The sequence below is a fragment of the Etheostoma spectabile genome, chromosome 13 (assembly GCF_008692095.1).
Source record: "Etheostoma spectabile isolate EspeVRDwgs_2016 chromosome 13, UIUC_Espe_1.0, whole genome shotgun sequence".
Lineage (NCBI taxonomy): Eukaryota > Metazoa > Chordata > Actinopteri > Perciformes > Percidae > Etheostoma > Etheostoma spectabile.
Window position 1 is genome coordinate 17,019,725 of NC_045745.1, and position 27,902 is coordinate 17,047,626.

At 39.2% G+C, this 27,902-nt stretch overlaps 1 protein-coding gene across 5 annotated transcripts in view; it reads left to right on the forward strand.

Moving 5' to 3' along the window:
• Positions 1-27,592, forward strand: part of LOC116701032 (astrotactin-1) — a 372,813-nt gene extending 345,221 nt beyond the window's left edge. For all 5 annotated transcript variants that reach the window (XM_032534569.1, XM_032534570.1, XM_032534571.1 and 2 more), the window contains 4 exons: positions 6,262-6,397; positions 9,505-9,605; positions 10,972-11,155; positions 22,944-27,592. In XM_032534569.1, coding sequence (XP_032390460.1) covers positions 6,262-6,397; positions 9,505-9,605; positions 10,972-11,155; positions 22,944-23,181 — 659 coding nt within the window. In that variant the 3' untranslated portion in view covers positions 23,182-27,592. The remainder of the gene's footprint in view (positions 1-6,261; positions 6,398-9,504; positions 9,606-10,971; positions 11,156-22,943) is intronic.
• The last annotated feature ends 310 nt before the right edge of the window (positions 27,593-27,902 follow it).

The following is a 27,902-nucleotide window of genomic DNA, read 5'->3' on the forward strand; positions in this document are numbered from 1 at the left end:
TTTCACTAAAAAGAGATTTACACTTTCCAACTGAACCTTAAGCAGTCTATGAATGTCATCCGGATGAGCAGGCCATGCTGTGCGGTAGAAATGAAAAGCATGATCATGTTCCTCAGATGGGAAGCACAGCCTGTTACACCAAGTAAGAGCAAATACATTTCAGTATGTTTTGAAAGATCTAAGCTGCTCAAAATGTGCTATTTTGCCTTGCCAACCGTCACTTCCAAGATGGGATAAATCATCAGACCTTCAATTTCCTCTTTTGATTCAAAGTGTCATTCATCTGCTGTTTTTCCACAACCCGAAATCTCTTCACTATACAAAAGATATATATTCTCCTTTATGTCATTGTTTTATCTCACTAAACATTAAGACTATAAGAATTTTGATAGATAATAATTGCGTCCAAACCAGTGCTGTTTGTCCTGCAGCTCACAGTAAATCTAGGATCTCCTTGCTTCTGTAAAGTTGTTGCATTCTTAAGGGACCTTATGCATCCGTGCAAATGATGTACAATCATGATAGCGCTGTAGGGGACAAGCTTGCAACCTGAGCAAAGATTCACGGTGATAAAATCGCGAAGGAATTTAGCCTATAAGTGAAATAATCTGTGCAAGGTCAAAATTCTTCACACAATGTTTTGTTAGGACTATTCAAGTTCATACTGTAGTACCTCTCGCTAGCTGGCCAAGTCTGCAGCCATCAAGATTGAAGTATTGCTCTGATTCGCTTCCAGAGTCAATTTTTATTTTTTAAGCTGCCTGTCTGTCAGCAATCAACGCACAAGAGAAACATTTTGTTTCTTTGTATTTTCCCCCGGTGTTGAGTCATGGCCATAAATGCCATGGCAGCACACAGTGTTACCCATTTTCTTTGACTGAGATATTTGTTTGTGTTAAGTTAGGTGCACTTTATGTTCTTCTGGCCAGCAGGCCACCCATATAAAGAATTCCTATCATCATGACAGTGCGCGGTTGGGTTCCTCAAACTGTTTTCGCTGTGCTGGGTACCACAGTTCTGCTGCTTCAGGTGGTTTACAGAGGAGACTGGCAGGACAGATGGGATTGACAGGAAAGATTGGACAGATAAAGAATGGATGGCAGCTCTTGAACCCATGGAGTAATAATGTTATGCAGGTTTAGTTCACCACAGTCTCAAGTGATCCAAAGGTTTTAAGGTAGTTTCATATTTTCAGACACTCATTTCTGCACAAATGGTGTGTTTTAATGAGCTTATGACTTTGTGTTTGAGCAAGGGCTTGGGTTCATGAACAATTGTTTTACAGCCAGTCCCCCTCCCCACCCCCACCCCCACCCTTCCTGCACAACATTACAACATGTGAGAAAGGCAGTTTGGGAGTCAGAGCGGACAGGGATGTGTGTTTGTGAAAATGGATCACCCATTTGTACTTGGCTAACAACCATTTAATCACAGTCCATTTGATACTGCAAAGGCAAGATACGTGCCTTGACATCAGTGATTGAGGTGAGGCCAAAACGTTGAAAACGTTCAAGAAAGCAATGTAACAGATTCTTTTGGGACGAAAAGAGAATTCCTGTGCATCCTGTGCATCTGTGCAACTTGAGATCTTATGTGTTTAACTTTGGCCATCATTTTTGGTTAACTTTGTACTCAGCAAATCTCTGAGGTCCAAGTTGAACCTGTAGGCCAGTCTGTAAACTGTGATGGATGTTAACAACCGGTTGGGTTGTAATTTAATTGTTCACCTTTGTTTTGTCTTCCGAACTAATTTAACTAATCTGGGTTTATCTGCAGTGTGTCTAATAGTGTGACTGTCTGTGTATCCTGTCCCGTCAGACTTGTTTAAAACAATGTTGCCATGTTCAGCAATTAACTTTGTTAGTACAATGTTATTACCAATCAAAAGGATAGCTCAAATTACGAAAAAATGACCAAAGTATTATTAACCTAAAATGTTCCTCTTAAAGCAACAATATATTTTTCTTCAAGGATAACCAGGCCAAGAGGGCCTGCTAATTATTGTTACAATAAACACGAACAATACAAACAGAACAGTACAAAGGTCACAGACTACAATATTTCAAAATACAATAAAATGGAAAAGAAAAAAAACTTATAAAGCATAAATAGACACTTTAAAAAAGAAATAGAGGAATGAAACCAAAAGATAATCCTGACAGAAGTTATCTAAATTCATGCATGAATTAACAAATTAGGGAAATGCAGATTTCCCATTCAACATGAGATAACTTTAATTAGCTACAGGGATTTGTAAAATAAAGTGCATGGAGACACATCTCTCAGGAAATGAACTACATCGTTGTGCTGCCGTAGGAGAAAATAATGTAATGTAAACTGCGTGCTTGCTGCTTAGACTCCATGCCCTCAAGCTTAAGGGCTCATGAGAGGCGAGAGGTAGCCTGCTTATTTGAGTCTGTAGAGGAGGAAGGATTTCACACACATGGCATGTGAGTATATAGACAATTAGAAACCCAAACTTATCCTTTATTAATTAATCCTTTCATTTTTGTTGCGGTCATATGTGTTTTGGAAGCCACTCACAGACAATGTCACCCTAACCATAAGGGCAATCAGATCAGAAAAAACACTTGTGCTGTTAGGGTAATTTAAAAAAGTAATGACAAACAACCAGCTTTGAGTCCAATATATAGACAAATACAGTACAGCCGGCCCAGGTAAATCCCTGTTTAAAAAGTACTACATTGTTCTGCTGCAGTGTTCATGAGAAAATCGGCACAGTGACATGTGACAGAAAAGCAAACACAGGAAATAGTTTAACCTCTTTCTGTCTTGTTTTTCTTGCTCTCTACTGTAGCTGAAAGGGAAAATAATATAAAGCTTCATGCTGGTTTCTCCTATATTTCCAGGCAAGAAAGAAATTGAATTTGTTCCATGAATGGTTAGGAAAGAAAGTACATCCATTCTAAGTTACACCTAGACTGTTTTTTATTAGAGCTTTAAGTATGTTTTAGTTGGCCTCATAAAGGTCTGCGGTGTGAGACCTTTGTGGTAAACACGGTGTGAAATACAGTAGTTACTATGGTCACAAATCCAAAGTGAACAGCTTGTGTTGCTTAGACAGGCCGTAACTGTATATGAGGATCGATGTTAGTCGCAATTTCCCATTCAGAGCTCAACTTGCTTAGATATTGAGAAAATTACCCAAGATATTTACAAAGGGCGTTTTCCAGCAAGGGTACAAACACTGTTTCCTTTTTCTACGCCTCCTTACACGCTAGACTGACATTCCAACCAGCTTTGCAATTAATATGTTAAGTGGTGCAAAGCCTTAGAATGTCACTTTTCATTTACATCACCAGAACTGTTTATATCTTTCACTTCAGTGTCAGTCTCTGCACTGGGTAAACACCATCTCTCTGACAGCTGCTGCTCACCTTTTTTCGTCTTCATGCTCTCTCTCCATGACTCCATGGCACTTGGTCTGCTGTTTACCAGCTGGGGACACAGACCCGGTTCGACAGGGCAGACACAGGTGACCACCTCGGGGCGTCCATCACTTCACACACATATTGTATAAATACACACACACAGACAGGCACTGCTTGTGCATCAGAGGGTCACAGATGACCACCTCAGAGCACCCATCACTTCACACACCTTTGCACACAAGCAGACTTGGCTTTTCCAAGCAGAGGGTTTTTCCCTTTACAGTGAAACACACATCTCGGTGGCCAAATGCCCTTCTGACGTACGCAGCGCCAGCTGGGAAAACATAGCTAGCTGTGTGTGTCTCCATCAGCCTGGGCAGCAGGAAAGAAGCCCTGAAGAGGAGGTGATGGAAACGCAGGAGGTGGGGGTCAGAGGGTGGCTTCTCTCTCATGTGAGAGTATCAGGTTAAGTCAGGTGTTATTAGTGATCCAGTGGTGTATGTTTAGGTGGGTGTACTGTACCCAGGGGTTAAAATAGGCCGTAACGATCCGGCACCTAGGTATATTAATGTGATGGCAATTTAAAGGTGCCCTGCTGCACAAAGCCTTTTTTACTTGCATTTTTTGAAATATGTTAGGTCCATATGTGTTTGTGTGATGTCGTGAATGTGAAAATAAACTGCTACCTCCTCTGTCAGCTCTAGCCACTAAAAAGAAATAAGCGGAGAAATCAGGCCAATTACAAAAGTTGTCTGAGCTCATAACTATTCATGAGCACGCCCAGTTGTGCTGGGTAAAGGATACTGATAGCCAGGTTGTCATTGGCTAGCTGTTAGCCAATATGAGTCAAGCAGCTTAGCTCATTGAATATTTATGAGAACTGGCTCAAAGCTGAGGCTTCCTGCAGGCTTTCTATACCATTCTAGAATGGCTTGGAACAAGGTAAGCAAGGCATTTTTTTTGCAAGAAATGTTAGAGAGTCCATGGCAGAACTTCAGACATTACCACAACGTAATGAAATACGTGGGGCAGGGCAACTTTAATACATCAGTATCAGTGTCTTTTTTTGTTTAATTCCAGGAAGGGGGGCGCTCCAGTAAAGGTGAAAGTCAGGGAACAATGATCTCTATGCATGGTCAATGGCAGAGATCAAATGAAAGATGACTGGCTTAGGTCCGCATGATGCGGGGAATACTATGAATCACAATTTTTTTTGTTATTATATTGTGAACAGGGGTGAATCGAGATCACGATTTTATAAAGATTAATTGTGCAGACCTAAACTGGCTGCAGCCTGTATCTGGCTATTTTAGGTAGGTAGGCTTTATGGAAATTCCCCCATGCACCATGTACCTGCGTCATGCACCACTACATCTCTGCCATGATTGTATCTGTTAAAGCTTTTTGAGATGTTTATAAATGTAATCAAAACATTTTGTTGAGTTGTATTCATTTTACAAGCTTTTAGTCATAGATAGATAGTCCTTAAAGTAAAAAAAATATATTCTATTGTTTTATACAAAGTTTAAGGTTTGGATAGCTATTTATTGTGTGGGATATATGGTGTGTGTTGTTTTTATAACCTTGGAAATGACGTCAAGACTTTTTTAGGCGTCAAGACAATTATTTAAAATGTGGGGGAGCTAGACCTGAAGGTGAGAGAAAACCTTTTAGCTAAAGACAGCTGTTTGGAATGTGTTGGGGAAAAGTGGGCGGACAGTAAATGAGTAACAATTTTCTCCCTCAGCATAGAGTGTCTAGATGCCCTTAAACATCCATCTGTAGCAGTAAAGTTGACTGAATGGACTGTATGTATCATTGCAACACCAAACACGCTGTGCTTTTCATCTTTCTCTGAGTAGCTAGGCTAACTGAAAGTTAATGGCCGAGTACAAGAGTGTTATATTTTTTTCTCCTAAGGTTTTTTTTTTTTTTTTAACCTTTAATTTATTATTAGGGCCACGTACAATTTTTAACATTGTTTCCATTTGATGCATTGTACCAGAGTTAGCCACAGGCCAATTTACATCTGCTGTCCCCTGGCACAATAAAAACACACAACAACAACCCCCACCGCACTCCTACCCACCCCTCCACCACACACACACACACACACACACACACACACACACACACACACACACACACACACACACACACACACACACAACACACCACACCAATTACCCAAAACACATTTTGTCAGCACCATATCAGTGTCAGTGGTTGCAGATTTGAGTGGTCTTCAGAAACAATTTCTGAAATTTAAAGCTCTTAATAGAACTGCAGCTCTTTATGTCATCTGTTACTACATTCCACTGTCTAGTTGCTGTAAAAGAAAAGCCAGATTGTCTAAAAGTTAAATGGCAAAAAGGCATGTTGCAGTCATAGATTGTTATTCTGGTAGATCTTACAGAAATAGCAGGGCGTTGGCAGACAAAAAACAGTAAACATGCAGGGGCCAGGTGTATCTAACCATGCCTATATCTGATCATTCTGTCAATAAAATCTTTTTGTCACATATATTAACATTGGTGTCATTTTCACTAACTAGGCTAGTGCAGTGTTCGTTGAAAACATGCCTGTTCGGAACCGGCCAATTGCTTGGACTCCGGGATATCTGCTTGAACCCCTCATCTTCACACTTGGATCATGAGTGATATACCTGCCATGACAGATGGTGCCTTCAAATGTCCTCCTGAATTCATATTTACAAAATGGGAAGTGATGTACACAACTCGTGAACACTGAGCTTTAGAGCCCACTCATGAGATTGTGAATAGGAAAAAGGAAGGGGCATTGATATGGACTGTGTGGACTGACCTTGGGTGAATGATGACTCTGAATGTATCTTTTCTCTCTGCCACAGAAACACTTTTGAGCTTTGTGGATGACATCCTGTCTGGGGCCAGGTCGCCATGTGTGATGTTAGGGGACATCCCAAACCTCCTGTCCTCCTCCATCAGCATGATCATTCGCTGCCTGGAGCCTGACACCACATACATGTAAGTCCCTTTTATAATGAACAGGCAAACCAAACTAGCCCAGTAACCAAATCTCATTTCAAATTAGTTCTAAAAGAAGCTTCTGCACTGTCAGATGGGTTGAGATTGAAGGTAAAGCAAACAACTGCCTCGCTTTATTCACACCAATTTGACTGCATTTAGAAACATGATCCATTTCTATAAAATACACTCACATTCTAAGCAGATTTTGTTCATCAGTTTTGAGTATGTTTTGTGTTCACAATTATTAAAAAGTGAATGAATTAATTACACTTACAAAAGTCAGTTGCTGTTTCAGTTTGCTGCTGCTGGAAACTTTTGTCCCACAATGCATTGCACAAAGGAAATATACTGTAGGTGCTACGCACAGCTGGAAAAGATTAGAGTAATTGCAAATGTGGTGGGAAAGCTACAGAAAGACCATAACAAGAAACAGAAATAATCTTAAAAAAAAAAAAAAAAAGCTTTTCTCCTTGTGAAGTGAAATTGTCAGTGTCATTCAAAGTTACAGTTGAATTGACATGCCATGTTGCAAAAATTGCATCATTTCTTGTCGGAATAAAAATGATAAATATGCTGATTTATTGTATACTAACTGCAAAAGCAGTATACTATAAATATTAGTTTATAGTATCTACAATTAGTTTGTAGTATGGGAAACCTTTATTCACAGACTTTTATAAAAACATTCATAAACAGACGTGTTCCTAGCAACCTACAAACTGTTTTTTGCATTTTTGAATGTGTTTAGCCTAGATAAAGTTAGCACAAAGTAAGCAGTGGGAACTACAGCAGCTAGCCTAGCTGCATCAGAGGTGCCTTTCAACATCTCCAAAGTGGCATATTAACAAGTTGGTGTATGTAGAAATACAAAACAACCAGCAGTAAGCTTCCACATTTGGTGCTATCTACTGACTAAAACCAGCCTATCAGCGTTCACTTTGAACTTGAAGCCGGTTTTTGGCCTGTGTTATCTGCCCACATTTGACAGCTTTTAGTTTTGACTTTGAATTAAAAAATATTACTGTTTTGGAGTTGGCAAAGAAGACACGTGGATTTCCTGCTTGTTGTTTTTATTCATTCTTTAGCTAGCTATCACGAAAACCGACAATCTGCTCTGAGCTATGATACACACACCCTACTTAGCTATCTGTCTTTAACAACCAGAGAAAGTTCATACTGATCTTCTCATGGAACTCTGGGTAAGACAGCATGGACAAATTTCCCTTAAATGGTGTACTTCTTTATCACAGCGACCAGTAGGTTGAAATTAAGTGTCGTTTACTATTATATTCCAGTCCTAATACTATTTATCCCAGTTTCTTTTGCACTATGCTCCATATTTAAATAAATTTTATTGAACTCTTTAGTGCACTCATGCCTATTTATTGTTTCTGTTTAGAGTATGTATATATAGTGTATATATTAGTGTGTATATTTTTTTTATTTATTTTTTTATGTGTAAGCACAATGTGAGCAACGATGCTCCAAAGAAAAATTCCTCGTATGGGTCCTCATACCTGGCAAATAAAGCTGATTATGTTTTTTTGCCTCCACTAGGGGGTTTCAAATATTTCAATTCTTACACATGGTGCCTTTGATGTACCTTTGCATATCATAATCTTGGCTTATTTGAGTCAACCTAAACCCTGTTGGCTAGTTTTTATCCTACTACTGAACCATCCTATTATTAATGGTGTGTTCACATTTAACACAAAGCACTTTTTTGTGTAAAAATGATTGTAGCTGTGTGTGGGTGTTGAAAATACCATTACCATGGGTATGACACGTTTACTGACCAAGCTAGTTCAGGGTTATTTCAGAGCTAGGCATTTCAGTAACTTTTTTTGTTGCAATTAGTTTATTAATCAGAATAATTTGGGTGATTTAAGGTTAGAGTTGTTGCTGAAAAAAAAAAAAAAAATGATACCTGAAATAAATTTGTAATCAGCACAAATATTACATTCTAAGACCAAAACATTTTGATGTTAATCTCTGTTACATTTTAATAGTTCTTTATTCTGTGTATGCCTGAATGAAGAAATTTAACAATGTGATGCAGTAACCAAGATCTTTCACACACACAGATGCACACACCAGATGCTCTCATACACATGCTGACACTTATCTCACAGACAACCTGCCAGGAGGGAAGCCACACACATCGTAGGTAGTAAAGGCAGATTAAGGTGGAGAGAAAGAAATAGAGAAGCAAAGGCAACGTCTGTGTTAGATAAAGAAAAAGAGGGATGAGTGAGGAAATAAAAAGGAAATGGGAAAACCTCTTGGTTGTATGGGGGCTGAGTGAGCAGCTACACATGCCCTGTTAATCCCAGCATCAGCGGGACTCCTGCTCTCTCCATCCTGTCTGGCAGCTCATTCATCTCTTTGAGCCGAGGCGTCGTCTTTACCTTCAGGGCACTGTACACTCCTTATGTTTTCTATACAGACAGAGCCTTCACAAAGCTTAGGCTTGATGCCTTGTAGGTTGGAGATGTATTGAGTGTGGAGAAATATGCACTGTTATGTAAGCGTGACACAGGAAACATACTCTGCAGCTGCATAAAAAGTCTTTGAAGACATGTTGGAAAGGGTTTTTATGTTTAAAGTCTGTCGCCCAAAATATATCAAGAATATTTTTTCAGTGAAGTATGCATATCTGTAGTCCATAAATCTTGTTTTGTCTGTAACTACAATTTGAGTCACATATCTCTATATAACCCCAGGCTGATGATAAAAATGTGATTTTATCCTCTGCTACTGCTTGTAATCTTTTGGTGCTGCAGGTGGATGCAGTTTGTGTTTTGCTCACTAGGTGGAGATATTTATTCAGTGAAGTGACAGGTTATTAGCCCTGTAAAGAAGTGCTTATTGTCAGCCTAGCACTAGTGAAAGTCCTGTATTGGCAAAGCAGGCTTTCATCTACAACAAGGGGAGCCTTCTAACTTGAATCAACTGCAATAAATGAAGTGATGTTGGTACAGCAGATTCATCAAAGACCATTGCTGGAAATCTATACAACCGGATTAGGTTTTGTAGGGAATGATTTATCACTCACAATCAGCAGCAGATTGTGTAATGAGTTTCATGTGTGTTTATGTGTCTAGGTTCCGGCTGTGGGCAGTAGACAACACAGGGCGCCGTTCTAGTCCAAGTGAAGTCACTATTAAAACTCCGTGTCCAACTGTGGATGATGTCAAAGCACAAGGTGAGGAAAGAGACACAGCTAAAGTCGGAGAGGTGAATGATCTTTCTGAAGTGATCACAGGTGGCTCACAGAGATGGGTTTCATGTTCCAACACTGAGCATGTGCTTGAGGTGATTGTAAGGAAGTTTACCTTCTACATTTTGACACATTTATGTAGAGGAATGTAATCATCAGATGAAATAAGGGAGATAATGTTTTGTCTTTTCCAGTATCTGAAAATAAGAACAGCTTACTCAAAGGACAGACATTTGCTTCATTTGTTTGCAGCTTTGTTTCAAGACCTCACAAAACAGATGTTAAAGATCACTTTCAGATCAGAGCAATTCATAAAGTCACAAAGAGATAGAAATTTGTTGCCGCTCCGTATATGCTAGAGATTTATCGCCAAGATGTTATTGCGGATCCTGCTGCTGATTTGAATCGGCCAATGCAAGAAGGCTCCAACCAGTGAAGTGTGATACCACTGGCTCGCGCTGTTGATTTCAATGCCTGGAAATACATGAATGGTGTGAAATACAATACATCCACTATGTGGCTCCGTTTTGAATGGATTGTATTGGCATTGTTAAACAGAACAGGCGGGATAAGTTCCTTACCTGATTTAAAAAAAACGATTAGCAATTTGAAGAATATCCTCAACCACTTGGGCTTTAGATATGTCTATGATTAATAATGTAAGATATTATTATTGTGAAAATATGCATGTAGAAAGACATTTGTCTTAACAATCTCAAATGCAAAATGGGGCGGCGGACGTTAATAAAAAGCTTTACATTTCTTCTAATGGAGACACCATAGATTTGTCCTATTATTTGACAGTAAGTCGTCTTTGGTGGAATATTTATTGGAGGCTAAAGTTCTCTCTCAATAGGACCTCAAATCCTAACAGCATCTCTAGAGCTGAAATGGTTAGTCGAATGATTAGTCAATAGACAGAAAAACTATTTTGATGATCAATCAATATTTTTTTGAATCCAAAATTATCTAGTTTCAGCTTCTCATGTGAGGATTTCCTGTTTATTTGATAGTAAACTGAATATCTTTGAGTTTGAGACAGTGTGTCATACAAAAGAAGACATTTGAAGTAGTCACCTCAGGCTTTATAAAATTAAATTGTTTGGCTGTTTATTTTTGTTTTTCATAGGCCGCATAATTAATCGTTAAATTAAGAAAGTAATTGGCAAATTAATCAATAATGAAAATATGACTTATTTGCAGCTCTTAGTGTCTCTCAAAACATTAGGAAGGCAGTGTTCTGTCCAGAGAAAGCTGAGTCACTACCACTAACCCTTGAGTAGCACAAACCGTCATTTGCAGCTGATGTGAAATATCTAGCGTTAACCTGTGATTGTGTTTGCACTTCCAGAAATAGCGGATAAGATCTATAATCTTTTCAACGGTTACACCAGTGGGAAGGAGCAGCAGACAGCCTACAACACTCTAATGGATCTGGGTGCTCCGACGCTTCGCCGCGTGCTCTACCACTACAACCAGCGCTACGAGAGCTTCGGGGAATTCACCTGGAGGTGTGAGGATGAGCTGGGACCCAGGTACAGCTTTCATTTGACCTTAAAATAAGATGCCAGTCTGAGTTTTTAAAGCCAGACTAAGAGCAAAAGATGGAAAATGATTGGCCACATTAAGCACCCTTTTGTTTCGATAATGCAGTAGATAAGGAAGGAAAATGACCAAAAACAGGTGAGAGCGTCAAACAGTTCCCTTTGTATATCAGAAGTGCCCTGACATGTAGACTAAAATATGCATTCCTTCAAGTTAATTGATCATCAACTTTACGGTCAATTTATCAGAAGGTTCCAACAATATACAAGGCTGACTCAGGACAGCCCTGTAGCAGGTCGGCCCTGAGTCAAACTTTTACAGAATACCAAAAGACTGAGCCATTTTAACAATGTGTTGACTGTGATCACTGTAATCAGCCTGTGAAATTGCAGACATTTGCGTGCATGCGTGCCTACTCCATTTATGAGTTGCCCTCACACCAAGAAAGTCCATTCTGTTGTACTGAACTCCGAACAATAACAGTACAGCCTGGCTGCAAGATTGAAGAAAACTGGCAATGAAACAGTCTGGCTTGGTTTGGTGTGAACACTACTTTACTGCGCAATATGAGCACACTGTCCTTTCAAAAATGGAATAGTCACCAGCAATTACAAATATGTGGGAAAAGCCAGACATTGGTTCAGCTGTTTGCAGTCCATAAAAATGTAACATATGGCAGATTTGGACTGGAAATGACATATAGGTTCCATAAGTGATTACTTTACCCTTCACTGGTCATGTGAAACTCTTAACAATCACACAGTGATTCATGGACCTCAGTCACAATTCCAACTATTTGTAGAGGTATTCCTACATACCGTAAAAGTTTGCTTATTGAATCAAAACTTGTAAAGCTACATAGGATAAAGCTTCTGATATTACATTTGTCTCCTATTGTCAAGCAATCCAGTTAAAAGGCCAAAACCAACAATGAATGTATCCTACTAACTAAATATTGTGTGGGTATCAAAGCCTGGAATATTATTCCTCTGTGCCATAGAGCTCCGTGGTTGTCCAAAAACGTATTAAAAACACATCAGTGAGCCACACTGTTCACGGCCATTGTATTTTATTATGATCAATCACACATACACTGTTGTACTGGAAATACTCCTGTTGTGGACCCATTGTGTATTAATTTGCTGCCAAAAAATAACTGCATTTAAAAAAAAAATCACATTGATTCAAAATATTGTTTCATTTGTAAAGGTTGGTTCAGATTAGAACATTGGTTTGGAGGTTGTTAGCAATGGCAGGACTCATTTGCATGTTGAAAAATTGTCAGAATTGTGTATCTTTTGTCTTTCTGACTTTTGTTTTTCTGTTTCCATTTTGTGGGTCAATAAAAAAAAAAGAAGGAATGGGCTTAAGGCTGAGTGCCACAGACGGGTTAGGGAAGCCAGAAGCTATTGAGAGACTGACGCAGGGCCGTGAAACACTGGATCAGAACTAGGGCTCATGGGGGCTCACAGCCAGTGCACGCCGCCCAGTGCATGTAGCTGCATACAGAAAACACAGTATGTAGATTGGTGCATGTAATGCAGACCCAAAGTTTACAAGCTTGAGGAATTTTGAGCTGCATGCCATTAGGAACATATGTTGGGGTTGGCACAATAAGCTGATAACATGTTAGTCAGTCACATTATGGCGAGTATAAATGAAACGCCGGAGACGGAAGACCTGTCTGCCGGTTCACTATGACAACAGCAAACAAAGAAAGTTGTGTATAAAAAGATAGCGCGTCACTGTTGCTCCATTATTGTAGGGGATGTAAATGAAAACCCATTCAACATGCTAATGCGCATTATCACTGGGATGATAAATGTTTGGGTGCATAAGAGGTGCTTTTCAGTTTTATAGCCTATTGGGACAGGTTACCTTTGGGGAAAATGTTTCTTCAGTGTCCGCACAGTGTAATACAGAAGTGTTTGAAATGTTCCTAGTTGTTATAATGAAAATAGTTTACCAAAGATGCTAGTGGATAAAACACTACCTCAGTCCCCAGCAAGAGGGTTGTGTCTCTTTGACACTTGCACCACTGCATTATGCATTTGAGGATTTATCCACTGTACCAAACTAGCACCGAACCATGACTCCTAAACCAGGGTATGAACCGTAATCTACCGTTACACCCCTAATGCTGTCCAAACATTTCAGAAATCAAAAGTCTTTGTAGGTGTTCCAAACATCTACATTTGAAGGCAGAGTAACAAAAAAAGCCAGCTGATATGCATGCAATATCATTTCACTTTAGCTTTGTTTGGCCCAACAACAGCAGCAATCAACTGAAAGCGATGCATTGCGAAGCAAAATTGGGACCCCTTCATTTTTTAATGGACACAACCAATTTTCTTCTCATTGCATTGTAGCCCATAGTTTATGATGCATGACAAAACACTTGCTCCTATTTTCTATGTAAGGTCACGCTGCCCATCTTGACTTTCAACATCTGCTACTGTACCCTGACCTTGTGTTGTGTCCACTGTGTGCTACAAATGTTGTCATTGTGACACTAGGCAATGCGGTCAGTACAGCCGTAATACTGCTGTACTGCTGTAATTTGTTCCAAAACACCCATTTCTCCAGCACAATTACAAACTCATCCTACAGTGGCTCATATAGCCAAATCTCCATGGAATCAGCCCATTCAAAGCGTGGCGGCATCTGACTTTTGTTTTGACTTTCAAAGGTGGCAGATGTTCTGCTCCCAGCATCCAAAGTGCTGTCTTTGATTGTAGGCGGTTGTTTGTGTGAATTACAGTTACGAGGAAAATTCACTCAAACTGACTGGGAAGCCGAGTGAGCTTAACCTCTGTGACATCACTGGGGCCATTTAATAATGCACATCCAGGGGGTGCCCCAAATTTCCCCCAAAACTACGGATAAGTACCCATAATGTAAAATTGTAGCTTAATGTTTTATAAACAGAGCCATGTGTTCAATTTTAAATATACTTATAAACGGCATTCTGTGGTACATGCCTTCACTTTGGCAGGTGAAACTGATTAACTAAGGCTCCCTTAATTCTCTCTGTTTCCCTCTCCATCTGTGGGTTCCCCCCCTCCTAAATGAAAGGTTGTTTTTAATAGGGACCATGCTGGAAAGAGTTGATGTAATTGAGGGAGTTGCTTCTGAAGTGTTCCATTAAAATGCACTTAGATTAACAGCCCCCCAATTTAGTTAAAGGAAGGGGTGATTAATGTTAATAAAGGCACCTCAGAGCTGGGAAAGCATAAGAGAAGTGCATTCAAGGTGAGACCTGGCAGCAGGGGAAGGAAGTATAAACATGTTTTGTTTAGCCAAGTCATCAAGTGAACATTAGACTTTCCTATGTATCTGGTTTGGTGTGAGGAGAGACTCTGAACCTGAAGCAGAGCTGTATACTGTGTATTGTTAACAAGCAAGCAGGCAGGCAGAGAGGTTAATGGCCTTACAGCTCCACTGCTATGGATCTAAGTGTGCTCACAACTTCCCCAAGGCGTCAAACACTTTGTTTCTCTGATGTTGTTCGGCCGTTGGGAAAACGGATAATGGATAAATGGTTGCCAGGACAAAAATACTACTGCTATCATTTCAGCAAACCAAAACAAGGGTCATGCAAAATTTCGGACTTTTCACGTATACAGTATTGATTTTGGCCTGGTGCTGGGAAAGTACCTAAGATCATTTTGATCAGTGTCATTCAGTTGAACAAAGGCTGACCAAAACAGAGGGGTCTGATCTTGATTTGCTCTTTGTACTTGCGTCTTGCACGTCTAAGGATCATGGTCGTATTAGGAAAAAGATGATATCCTGAAACATTTCTCTGAGCCAATGGTTTGTTGGCGTAAAGTATCCCAGCCTCTTCAGGCTGTTAAACATTGATGTGGAGATGCTACTGTTTATTCCACCCACCAAATTAGACCTTCCTCCTCAGTACTGCGGAGGAGGGTCTGGCTAGTCCACACAGCGTTACGGGATGGGAGACCAAGTTGTATGTTTAGCCTATGTTAGAAGTTAGAATGATCTATTAGGGAAGTTGTGCACACATATTTTACATTTAGGCTTAAGATCAGCATAGATTCAGATTTAAAGTGCTCATATTTTGCTAATTTTCAGGTTATGTCAGAAAAGGTTTACATGGTTTAATTTTCAAAAAACACCATATTTTTGTTAAACTGCACATTGCTGCAAATCCTCTTTTCACCCTATGTGTTGAGCTCTCTGTTTTAGCTACAGAGTGCAACATCACACTTCTATTCCATCTTTGTTGGGAGTTGCACATGCGCAGTAGCTATTTACGGACTACTAGCCAGTCAGACGCAGAGTATAAGGGTGTACTACACTAGCAGCTAGGGGAACATTATAACTTGTTTTACAAAGTGACGCACGTTTGTCACGGAAGTAAAGGCTGGACTACAGTAGAGCTGTTTGGAGCAATTGGTGAACAGTGTTTTCTGTCTGAGATGGTAAGTCCCTTTGGAGTGGACTTTGGGCTATTTCACTTTGTTAACCTATAATGTGCACAAAAAAGATAAATAACAAAAAGGAAAGGGAAAAGCCAAAAAGCATAAAATGAGCACTTTAATATAAACAAATGTAAACAAAAATAAACATATTTTTAAAGGTTTAGGGTTACGGTTTATCAGATCTAACCCGTGTGAACTGAGTTGCTACAGCCGCTACCTGAAGATCCGTCTCTGTTCAAATCTGCCCAGAGACTAGACAATCCTTATTCTCCATAACAACCCCTCTTTAAGTCCCTTTTGTTTTTGGTTTGCTATTAAATCACCATTTCTTTGGCCACTTGAGAAGAAATACCTCTCCCACCCAAACAATATGTGGTACCGCCAACAGTAAACAACAGAGCAGACAGGCTCTCCGCTAACACACACACACACAGACAGACACACCACACACACCACATACTGTATTTGTACATACCACAGACATGGACAGTTTCATCTTCCCAAATCAGCTCAATGTCTTACGAAGAGAATTCCCCAGTTTCCATGTTACAAACAATGAGGACAGAGTAAGATTTTCACTAGCTAGTCAAAATACTGATAACAAGAACTCCGCTCTGACTCAATGTAAACTCCTATCCGCCAAGTAAGCAATATCTGGAATTAAATGAATGAACAAATGTGGCTTTATCTTTCTGATAGATCAGATCTGCTGTTTTTAGAAACGTATCGAATCTCACTGACGAGACCCTTTGGCATCCTGCAGAGGACACATTTGTTGCCCTTGTCATACAACATCGCGTGACGTTTTAACTCAAACCATAAACTCAATGAAAAAGGCTGTCCAAGGCTTCTTGGAGAGGGCCAGACCTTGTCATCACCAGGGGAGTACCCATCATTTCAGGCACGCCGCTTGGCTGGCGACTCATAAACGCTAGATGTTTTGGCTGGCCAATCCTCCTTCCTGGCCATTTCAGTCCTGACAGTGTCCTCAGTTAGACTGTGCCCTTTGATGAACTGAAAAGTATAATAATTGTTCCTATTTTCTTTCTGTTTTTACATGACAGTCTCTCTAATCAGAGGAGTGCTTGCAATAATAAGTATTGTTATGGTTAGAATTTCTCTCAGGAAATCATAATCACAGCAGACTGTTTACTTTAACCGTGTGTATTTTTGTCCTTCTCTCAACTATAAAAAGTCAAACGTAGCAGTGCCTTTCAGCTGCTCATCCAACAGTAATTTGTTGGTTTCTGTAGTAAACAGAAACATATACATAGTTACATATACGGATGTTTATTTCCAGTAAAAATATCCCCTTATCAATATCAGTTTACATTGTTATGAATTTACTTAACAATTAAACGTATCATGTACTCTCGCTAGGAGAGATCCAAGGTGCTGCTTTGGTTGCAGTCAAATGAAATGTCCAGTGCTAATAAACAGTTTAATAATTACAGTTTAGAAAACCAGAAAGCATTATTTCAGATATGTTGTGCAATTCTAAGGGGGTTGAAGGGAAGTCTTTTACATCTGCTCTCTGCTCTTTGTATGATTCTAGAGAGAAAAAATGTCTTTCTTGTCTTCTCCATTTTACCTACATGTAGGATGTCCCAATCCCGTCTCAAGAAATTGCATTAATAAACCACTAATTTGCAACAGCAAGTGCATTTTGCAACACATCCTCATACCTTGAAGACATTATAAGTCAGTTTCCAAATGCTCCTAAAAATTACACATGCAACCGTTCTGTTTACTGCCGCACTGTGGCAGTTTAATCATGTGATCGTCAATATGTGACCGTTCCTTTTAACATAATGGTTATGAAACATAAACTACGCAGAGCGTAGCAGGGTGTAGCAGGGAGTACAGCACGACCACGGCGACAGCTGCAACCAAGACCTTGTTGCCATCCTAATCCAAGGAAATATGCTGGGCGAAAAAAGATAAGGACTATGGGGAGTAAACTCACAGCTTCGTCTCAGCAGTCTTAGCCACAACGTATAAAATACTACTCCAATAACAAGCTCATTACAGTTTGCAAAAAGTCCTTTGATAGCAGCCATGTGGCAAACTGGTTAAAGAAAGTGGGAACATTTCTGACTCAAACTGATCGTCTGACATTTTTATTGTTCAGGTGATTAATGAGACCTCACAAACCCCCTGAAACTGCACATCAAATGACAACTGATCTGGCAGATATTTGGCCAGATTCTAAAATTAGTCTGGGACGATCAATTTAGATGAAATCTGTACTGTGTCTGCCTGGCTTAACCAAAGTGTTTTAGATACCTGAACCCAAGTGGGACGCAGAGCATAACACAACTCCAGTGTTTAGGGTAAAAGTCCTGCATTACTTCACTGCACTTCCACCCCGATCACCTCCCTACAACTTTTTTGCAATCCAAAATCACACTTTGTGAGAAAAATTACATTCGGTCTACTCAGGTTGAGCAGGGTCCAGGTATTGTTGCAGGTCTTAGATCTGTGTCACTATGTTGCCATGCCAACGAATTTGTTTTTTTTACCATACAAATGGATTTTTTTTTTTTAAGTTAACAGGTTTATTAATTTAATATTTCATTATCCCACAGGAAAATAACAAAGACAACCAAATGCAATCTCTATTATTAAATTAAGAAACAATGTTTGCAATTAATTTGAAAAAAGTATGTCCGCATCGGATATCAACGAGTTATAATAATGATAATACTGTTCCCAGATTGACAGAAAGTATTGCAATCTCAAATAAAATGCCAAATATACTACATACTATGGTAACATATCAAAAAGTACTTTTTAATTGATGAATAAAACACAGTAATACATGTATTTCTAAGTTAATTTTGTATTATGAAGTATTCATGTGTATTGCATATGACCATTCACGTGCGTCCACATGCCTGTATTCCATGCACGTGAACAGTCAAAACCACATGAGAGTCTTCTTAAGGGACACTCACGTTGTATCTTGTACACCATTTTCCAATCCTATACATGCCTTCTCTGCTTTATTATTTTTTTTTTTTAAGGAAAGGACAACAAACCATAAGAAAATAAAAATCCTGATATCCTCAAACCACTGAAATCTGTGGCAAAATATGGGAACATAAAGAGGTTTCAGAAAAAGGACGTGAATGACGGTATGGCAGCTCAGCAGCAGTACCAGCACAAGCCTTCTTGTCTGCTGACAGGGGAGACTGACATCATTAGAATTGTTTTTTCTTTCTTTGCCGTTTCCAGAGCAGAAAACATAACTGAGGCTGTAGAGGTTGCTGTTTCGGCTCTGTTGATATGCATTTGCAAAGGAGACACTGACCTGCTGAGCATCCACGTGTGCATATAACATTCAAAATACGCTCTGATTCCAAAATCAATACAATAACATATGCAAAGAACTTATATTAGCCAGGTGACTGCAAGGAGGATGTTGCTTCTCATGTATCTCTATAATGGTTTGCAAATTATAAAAGAATGCCAAAAATAGCAGAATTATGTTTGAGTAAAAGTGTTTAGCCTATTTGAAAGGAATTGTGGCTTATTATGGCATGCAGAATATGTTCATCTTCCAGTAATAACATTAACACATACCAGCAAATATGGTGATGTGCTCCAGTATATGTTTAGAGAACAGCAGTTGATTTGGAGTCAGTATAAGACAGGAGATGAAATACTGTAGAAGCCACAGACCACACAATGTCTGTATTATTACAGTGTGTTGGTCAGTGCCAACTTAAGTTCATACTCTAAAAAATTGCACCCAATCAACAAAATAAAAAAAAAGAAGTGTGGGTCATCACAGAGACTGGAACACACAAGTTATAAATTAAAAAAAGAAAACATATTTTTTCTCCTACTTTTACTTTTAAAAGTATGAGAGAAAATTAGGTTCAAACTTAATTCTTGATACAACAGTTGAGAAAAACAATCTCACCACACCATTTTCTGTGGCTTTATATCATATCACATGATCTTCACCGGCTATATCTGCTAGTGTAATTTGGGTGAACTCACCCTTTCAAGCAAAATTGGTTTTGTCTGAATTTTTTTTTAAATATTTCTTTCACACTCACATGTCACTGGCATTATCATCCTCATATTCTTTACCATCATCAGCCATTTTAAGATCCCCGATGAGAATAATGTCATCAGCTCCATTATTTTCTCTGCCATCATCTCCCTTTTCAGTGTCTTTTCAGTCTTTGCTTTTCATCATTTTCACCTCTCCATCGCCATTTGCATGACAATCATCATCATCATCATCATCCAATCTGCCTCATAACTATCAGGTGAGTGCACATGGTAATCAGAATGAGAAATACTTTATTGGTCCCTGAAGGGAAATTGTGTTACATTTGCAAGAGTATACAAATATAAATAAAGAAATATAAGGAGTGTGGATATGTACAGTATTTACATAATTTAGGAGTTGTAGTGGTGAACAGTAATAATGAATAAATAGCAGAGTGTTGCACAAATTTTAAGCCAGTGTAATTGCACAAAACAGATATTGTCCAGTTTCAACCTCTCTAACTGTCTGTGTGTCAGACACTTAGAGGGAGGAGTTATAGAGTTTGATGGCCACAGGCAGGAATGACTTCCTGTGGTGCTCTGTGGTGCATTTTGGGGGAATAGGTCTTGCACTGAAAGTGCTCCTGTGGGTGGTAGACATTGTCCAAGATGACATGTAGTTTGGACAGCATCCTCCTCTCTGACATCACTGACAGTCCAGCGCTACCCCCCACAATGTCACTGGCCTTGCGGATCAGTTTGTTGAGTCTGTTAGCGTCCGCTACCCTCAGCCTGCTGCCCAGCATGCAACTGCAAACAGGATAGCACTGGCCACCACGGACTCATAAAACATCCTCAGCATCGTCCTGAAGATGTTGAAGGACCTCAGCCTCTTCAGAAAATAGAGACTCCTTTGGCCCTTCCTGTAGAGGGCTTGAGTGTTCTTGGCCCAGTCCAGTTTATTGTCCAAGTGCACACCTAGGTATTTGTAGTACTCCACCATGTCCACACTGACCCCCTGGATGGAAACAGGGCTCTCTGGTGCCTTGGCTCTCCTTAGATCCAGAACCAGCTCCTTAGTCTTTAATAAGTGAATTCAGTGTGGTTCGCTTTCACCTGCACATGTTGCATTCAAACTGAGTTAAATGGATGCATACAGGAGTGAAAGTGGTCTGCATGTGAAAAGGAAATCTATACAACTAGAGCTATGGATAGGTAAAAATACTTAGAATAAACATTTTTCTATTACTATCAGTAGGTGCCATTTGCATCCCAGAGTCCATGCTGAGCATTCTCCCAGAGTCTACGCTGACTGGCACTCCTGAGACTTTGCCGGTGCCCAGTATCCCAGAGACTTTGCTGTTGTTGGGCACCCCTGAGACTTTGTTGTTGTTGAGACTCCTGCTCCCCATGTTCAGTCTGTGGCTTGGCTGACTCCTGCCTCCTGTTGGCTGCCGGGCCGACTCCTGCTCCCCGTGTTCTGTCGGTGGCTCGGCCGACTCATGTTTCTGTTGCCTTGTTGCTGGATCCTGGCCTAGCTGTCCCTTTGTTTCTGTGTAGTGTTTCCTATTGGATTTTGTAGTAGTCTGTTTTTCTCTCTGGTATTATCTTGTTTTACTTCCTGTCTTGTGTTTTTCCGCCTTTTGTGATTGTCTGCCCATCCCTGATGTGTTACACCTGTTCCTTTCCCTTGTGTCACCCTCCCTTATTACCTAATTACCCTGTATATTTATTCTGTGCTGTCTTTGTCTGGTGTGAGATCATTGTTCTGTTTTTCGTGGTTTGTCGAGTGGTGTGCAGTGTGTGCCTGCTTGTTCTTTGCTTCCTGGCCTTCGTGTTTTTTGGAACTGCTCGTTTGTAAGTTTTTGCTCTGCAATCCTCTTCATTTTCTGGTTGTTCTTTGGTAATAAATATTGAACTCTGCACTTGGGTCCAAGCCTTGTCAATCCTTGACAATTTCACCAAGAGGGCCAAACGGGCTGCATCAGGCTTAATGATTATTTATTGCACGCAGTGTCCCTCCAGTATGAGACGTATTTATGTGTGACCTCTTTGGATCACGTTACTAATGGAGTGTGTTTTTTAGCTTGTTTGGTTTGGCCAAAGGAAAAGTTTAAGCATTTAATAGTCTCTCCTGTGCCTCTCCACAGTATTACAGCGGTCTATTAGACAGCTGTCGCCACAGGACAGGCTCTTTACTTGCCACAGCCATTCATTCCTTCATTCATTCAATTTTCCACTGTTTTACTTCCTTTTTCCAACACAGACCTTTAGCAGCAGCCACTGTGTGCTTTGGGTCAAAGTTAGAATGTGTCAGTAACAGTGCACCTTAGCCTGTGAGCTCCTTTGCAAAGCAGTGGTAGATGGGTAGGTTACGGTTCTGTCACACGGTGATGTCATTCAAAAAAATCAGCAGAGCCACAGTGTGATTTATGGACTGTAGACCATCTAATATTTCCTTCAGATGCTTGGCAACACGTGTTTCCCACAGATCATTGCATTTCAACAGATTTCTTAACCCTTACATCCAATGTAGAGGATTGGTCAGTCTTTGGGAGATTTTTAGTTTGAATAGAAATTTGTATGCTGTAGAATTCTGTTACAAGCAAATTATGGCAGTGCACCACAATATATAAGTGCAAGTAGATTCCAGAGGTGAAGTTATGTTTTTCCTCCCTGCTCCCCTTTGCTATTTGGATGACTTCCTATGTGATGAAGTAGGAAGTGTAGTGGCAGTCCAGTGGTGCAGTGCAATTTGGTGTCAAGAAAGACTATAGTTCACACCATCTACTGGCTGCCTGGTCAGACCGTGGGCCCTAGTCCTAAAAGCACCTTAAGGCTAAGATGCCTTAGGATAATTAAATTTGACACATTAAACGGGGATCATCCAAATTTTATACAATGTGGCCGTCCTTCCAATGTGTGGATGATGTTATCACAAATGTCAAAACACAACTTTTATTTAGGCTCAACAGAAATATAGCTTGCTCTGCCTTTTATTCCATTTTCCAGTTGTGATTTTTTTTGAGGATATTTACAAACAATACATTACTCATTGTCTGTCTGTAGTATTTTTTATGTCTAAAAAGTATGCATAAATATAAAAAAGCATACATGAATGTGTATGTTGTCTTTGCGTACTTCACACGGAACAAACCCATAATCTGGAAAATAATAGTACACTGTACTCCATTTATAGTGTTTCCATGTTATGTTTGTTCTGGTGAAATTTGCTCTTACTCTCTTATATATGACAAGTTTATGGATGTTATCCAGATATAAAGCAAACATAACACTAATTATTTCCTCACTTTTGTTCCAACAGGAAGGCCAGCCTCATCCTGTCCCAGCTAGATGAACTCTCCCCGTGGTGTAAGGGTCTTCTTCAGGAGCCGAAGATTGGCCTCCGCAGGATGTCCCTCAAGTTCCTGTCCTGCCGTTACACTGACACCAAGGCCTTTGGCCTGAACTGGTCGGACATGGGCCAGGACGTACACAAGGCCTGTGATGACCAGACGCTCACAGTCATGTATAATGACTACGGCGAGCCCAAGGAGCTGTGAAATGATTAAAGGGATGGGTGTGTACAGGAATATGAGAGATTTGTCAAACCCAACAAAGAAACGCATAAAATGCTGGTTTTACATTTGTTTCACTAAGCTATTTGCATTCATGGTGTCATAAGCAACTGCCAAACATTATTTAAAATGCCTTATACTCTATTTAGCATTACCATATTATTGGTAAATGTATTCAAATGTCTAATTAGAGGAGTTGATCTCTGAAGTCTAGATACATTAAGATAATCTAGATAGATAATCATCTAATAACCAATACCTTTTTGAAAAATATCTCTTAGCTGTGCTTTGTTAGAGCTATACTGAAGTCCATTCCTCCCTTGTAATGAAAAGTAAAAATTAAGGCAAACTTGACACATTCTGCAGATGCTTCACAACAAACGCCTTCCTCGTTTGATTGCCTTCAACTATTCTCATTTGTTCTTCGTTGTGGTATGATTCTTAATGATGACATATTAACATCTTATGGACTAAAGCATGGGAAGCAATTAAAGCTGAAGTAAAGCTTTACTTTACTAATCACGTGGTTGGGCGTTCGATCCACAGCTCATCCTGACCTCATGTTGAAGTTTTCTTGGGGAAGACACTGAACCCCAAACTGCTCCTGATGGTTGGCCAGCACCTTACATGGAAGCTCGCTGCCATCGGCGTGTGAGTGAATGAGAAGCAAATTATAAAGCTCTCTAGCTCAAGATAAAAGCCCAATATAAATACAACTATTCAGCTGTGTAGCAGCTGCAGGCACTCGATAAACATGTTTACTTCGACACCAAGGCTTACTTTTTGCTAAATTAAAGATTTTTGAATTTGAATGTTTTTAATTAAGTGTGAAATATTGCAAGGCAGGAATGGACTGACACGGAAGGCATGGCCAACTAAAATAGATCCTTTTGCAGCAGGCCTCGCCCAGGTTCTTTAATTCTTCCTATTTTTATGATTTAAATGCACATTGGCATGAAAGATCCCATCTCGCAATAAAACGTAATGCAACTGGGAAAAAAGACAAACCTGTAGTATTCAATGCACTTATATTTTAGAACAACAAATAACTTAGAGGGACAAAACATAAGGCCATGCATTTTATTTCACTGTATTTCTTTGTTGGACTCAACAATCTTCTCTTTAAATGTTGATTTGTGAAATTAACTTGTTGTTTTACCCCATTGTTGCAAACATCTGGCATCTTAATAGTCTAATCTATATGGGAAAGTGCTATTTCATTTGGCTTCTTTATATTCATTCAGATATTTAAAAGGTCTGATCTTGGATATAAAGGGTTACACATGAGCTCATGTGTGCCTGTTTAGATCTAAATTTAGGCACATCTTTAGAAATTTTGGTGAAAAATTACAAAAGGCAACTCTTGATGTGGCCAAAAACGGAGAGTGATTGTGACCTTTTAGGTTGCCTATATCCATCCTACAGCCAGGATCAGCCCTGTCTCCTAAATCTTCTGTACCTATACAACTAAACGGCATTCTCAATTATGTTTCAAGATAAACTTATTTGTCCCAGATTAAGTTTGTTTTTGACATTTTACAAATGCGTCGAAATAAGGAGGAGATCTGGGTGGATTGATAGTCAAACAAACGCAGGACTTTCACACAGGAGACGCTGTCCCATGTGAAACCAGTAGGGAACATCGACTTATTTTAACTTATGTACGTAATGGAACAAACATACTTATTTTCACTTAAATCCTAATTTTACCTTAGGGTTACCAGATGAGAAATTCGGGACGAGACAGACTGCTCCAAAATGATTTATTATTATTATTCAGGAATTCAACTCTCATGTAAACCCAAAAATACATATAAAAAGTCATTAAAGTCATGAACTCAAGTGTCATTATGAAACAAATAAAACAAACACAACTAATGTGTTTTAACATCAGCAACATCCATACCAATCCCTCCCTTCTTGTGGCTCCCTGCACTTAACATGAATGTCAAAACTCCTACCGCTTAAAGGAGGATGAGACCAAAGTGTTGGTCTGTACAGCTGTGCTGGAAGTTAAATGTAGTTTGCTGCTAGCATGCAGCCTAAAGTCTAACTCATCGGGTCCCGGGACACCACCCTGAGCCTCCATTTTAACAATGAATGAATAAAAAATAGCAATGCATGTTATCAATGCAGCCAATGAGCAGCCGATGGGAGCTGGAGTCTCAAGCGTCTGTGCTTGAGACTTTTCTCTAATTTTCGGGACAATTATGGCAGGATTTGGGACAACTGCATGGATTTCGGGACTGTGCAAAATTTTTCGGGATGTCTGGTCACCCTATCTCATCCAGTACCTAACCAAGTTTTAGTTTTTAGTTAGGTAGTTTTTTTTTGTTTTTTTTTAAATATTAACCATGTGTTTAAAACTGCAACTGTTTTACAACATGCGTCTGTTGTTGGTACGAGGATGTGTTTTCTAAGAGAAAATACCTTTTTCTCGGAACGTAAATGAGAATGCAGATTACTTATATAGGAAAAAATTAGTTTGTTGACCTCACTAGATGGCACTCTTGGTTTGTAGAAAAAGTTCAAGGGATGGCAATTCACTGTGCTTTAAACCCTTTGTTGAACAGAGAGCGTTATCTAGTGGGCTCAGAAAATGGTTCAAAAAGCATAATTTGGCTATCACTAATGGGAACATAATTCTTTAAAAGACAAGTTTGCTAGGATACAGCGTACTGCTTCTTAGTCCCGACCTAAAGTCAACATTTTCTTCTTGTAAAGTTTTCATAATGGATCCAGGAGTTTTTGGGTCTTTTAAGGATTTAAAAGTCATTGTAACTTCAGTTTCACTGGAACATTCCAACCATTGGTATATATTTTACAGCTTCTGATTCTTGCCGTACTCATTTATTACGAATAACTGCAACAAACCCAGTAGGTGAACACTTCCTGGTAGTGATGGCCAAATAAAGCCCCATGAAGCTTTGTGAACCGTTTTCTTTATTTTCTGAGCCCACTAGATGGTGGTCTTGGTTTAAATAAAAAGGCTAAAGGAAATGCAATTCAGTGTGCTTTCAGCACTGCTGAACAGAGAACCATCTACAGGGCTCAGGAAGACAAAGAAAATGGTTCTCAAAGCTTCATGAGGAGGCTTCATTGTGCCATCACTACTTCATTGGCTATAACAGCTGTGATTTGTTCGTGGCTGCTGCATTGTGTAGTGTAGCTTATACAGTTTTAATTTCTCTTTTTAAATATGTTAAATTAAGTTAGCCTTTGAACTAGAACATACAAACCTGGTTTTGTCATTCAAACATGTTGAAAAGTTAATACAGTGCAAAGTTATCCATGTTTCTATGAAAAAGGCGAGGTAGCATGTAAACAGATTTTATTAGAAAGGCAAAAGAACAATAAGAGAGGATGGTCTGCTGAGTTATTTTAGTAGTATAGACAAAAAAAAAACTTGTATATAGCATTATCATAAAGGTTTTAGTGATATAAACTGCTGAATGTAGTAATAATAGCTTTTATAAGTGAAGCTGTTATAAAGGAGTTTTACTAAATAAACAGGCATCACAGAGTAGGTACACAGATATGCTCATTTTCTTTACACAATTAATGAAACCTGCCAAACTAATTATTTTATCATTTTCACAACATTCTGAGTCCATCCAATGGACCACTGTTAAAAGTGATAATCCTGTATTGAAACTGCAAATTAACAGTGTCTTAATGTTTTCATCTACTTCTCTGTATGATTAAACTTCATGCAACAATGTCTTTAGAAAGCTTTATGCGACATTTCCACTAATACTATGTGTTTATTGTGAGCATATTTAAACTTTTATATTACCTCTATTTGTTCCGTTATTTTATTCATTGTGCAGTGGCCATGTTGGAGATTGATGTCAAAGAAATTTTTAACAACTATCATATGTGAATACTAAAATGAACACTTGTAGATTTTTGTATAAGCAGCAAAGTATTTCATAAATGCATCACATTATATCACATATTGTTTTTCTTCTGTATATAATTATACAACAGGTGGCATTTTACATAACATTGCAGTGTGCTTTAGTAGATACAATATTGTATTGTAATTTCTCCTGTGTAGCTTAGTACAGCAATTGGATTAATCTGCTCTATTGCAGCTGTGATGTAGAGAGCAGAGGGCTCTGCTTTCTATGATTTAAACATGAGATCCATTATCTGAAACTGGATTGTGATTGGTTAATTCAAAGATTACTGTATGCTTTTTTTTTTAAATGGTAAAATGACAAACTAAGTGTAATTGGAAATAAAGTGAATAAGGCAACATGACTTTTGAGATATATGTAAACCAACCATCTACTATCTGCATGATATTATTGTCTAAACGGTCTGTGGCTATTACAAACTTTTTTCACTTTGATCTTTGCTACTTCAAAAAACAATAAAGAATATATTATGATGTGTCTGTATAGATATTCTTCAACCATCAGTTGTCAGAAGAAATCTTTTCTAATTTGTTTGCAGTATAGTTTTCCATGCTCTTGAATTACTTACTAAAAAGCATTCCCGAGACATACTTGGGGAGTTTGAACACCATGCGATTAATTTGAAATTGGCACAGCGGAATTCTTGCTGACGCCACAAGCTCAGCTCGGCTCTAATATTCACACCTCAACACAACTGTACTTTACTGTGATGTGACAGTGATCTCAAGTCAAATGTCCACTGGTAGATAGTGAGATGCATTCAGAACACCTGCTATCCAATCT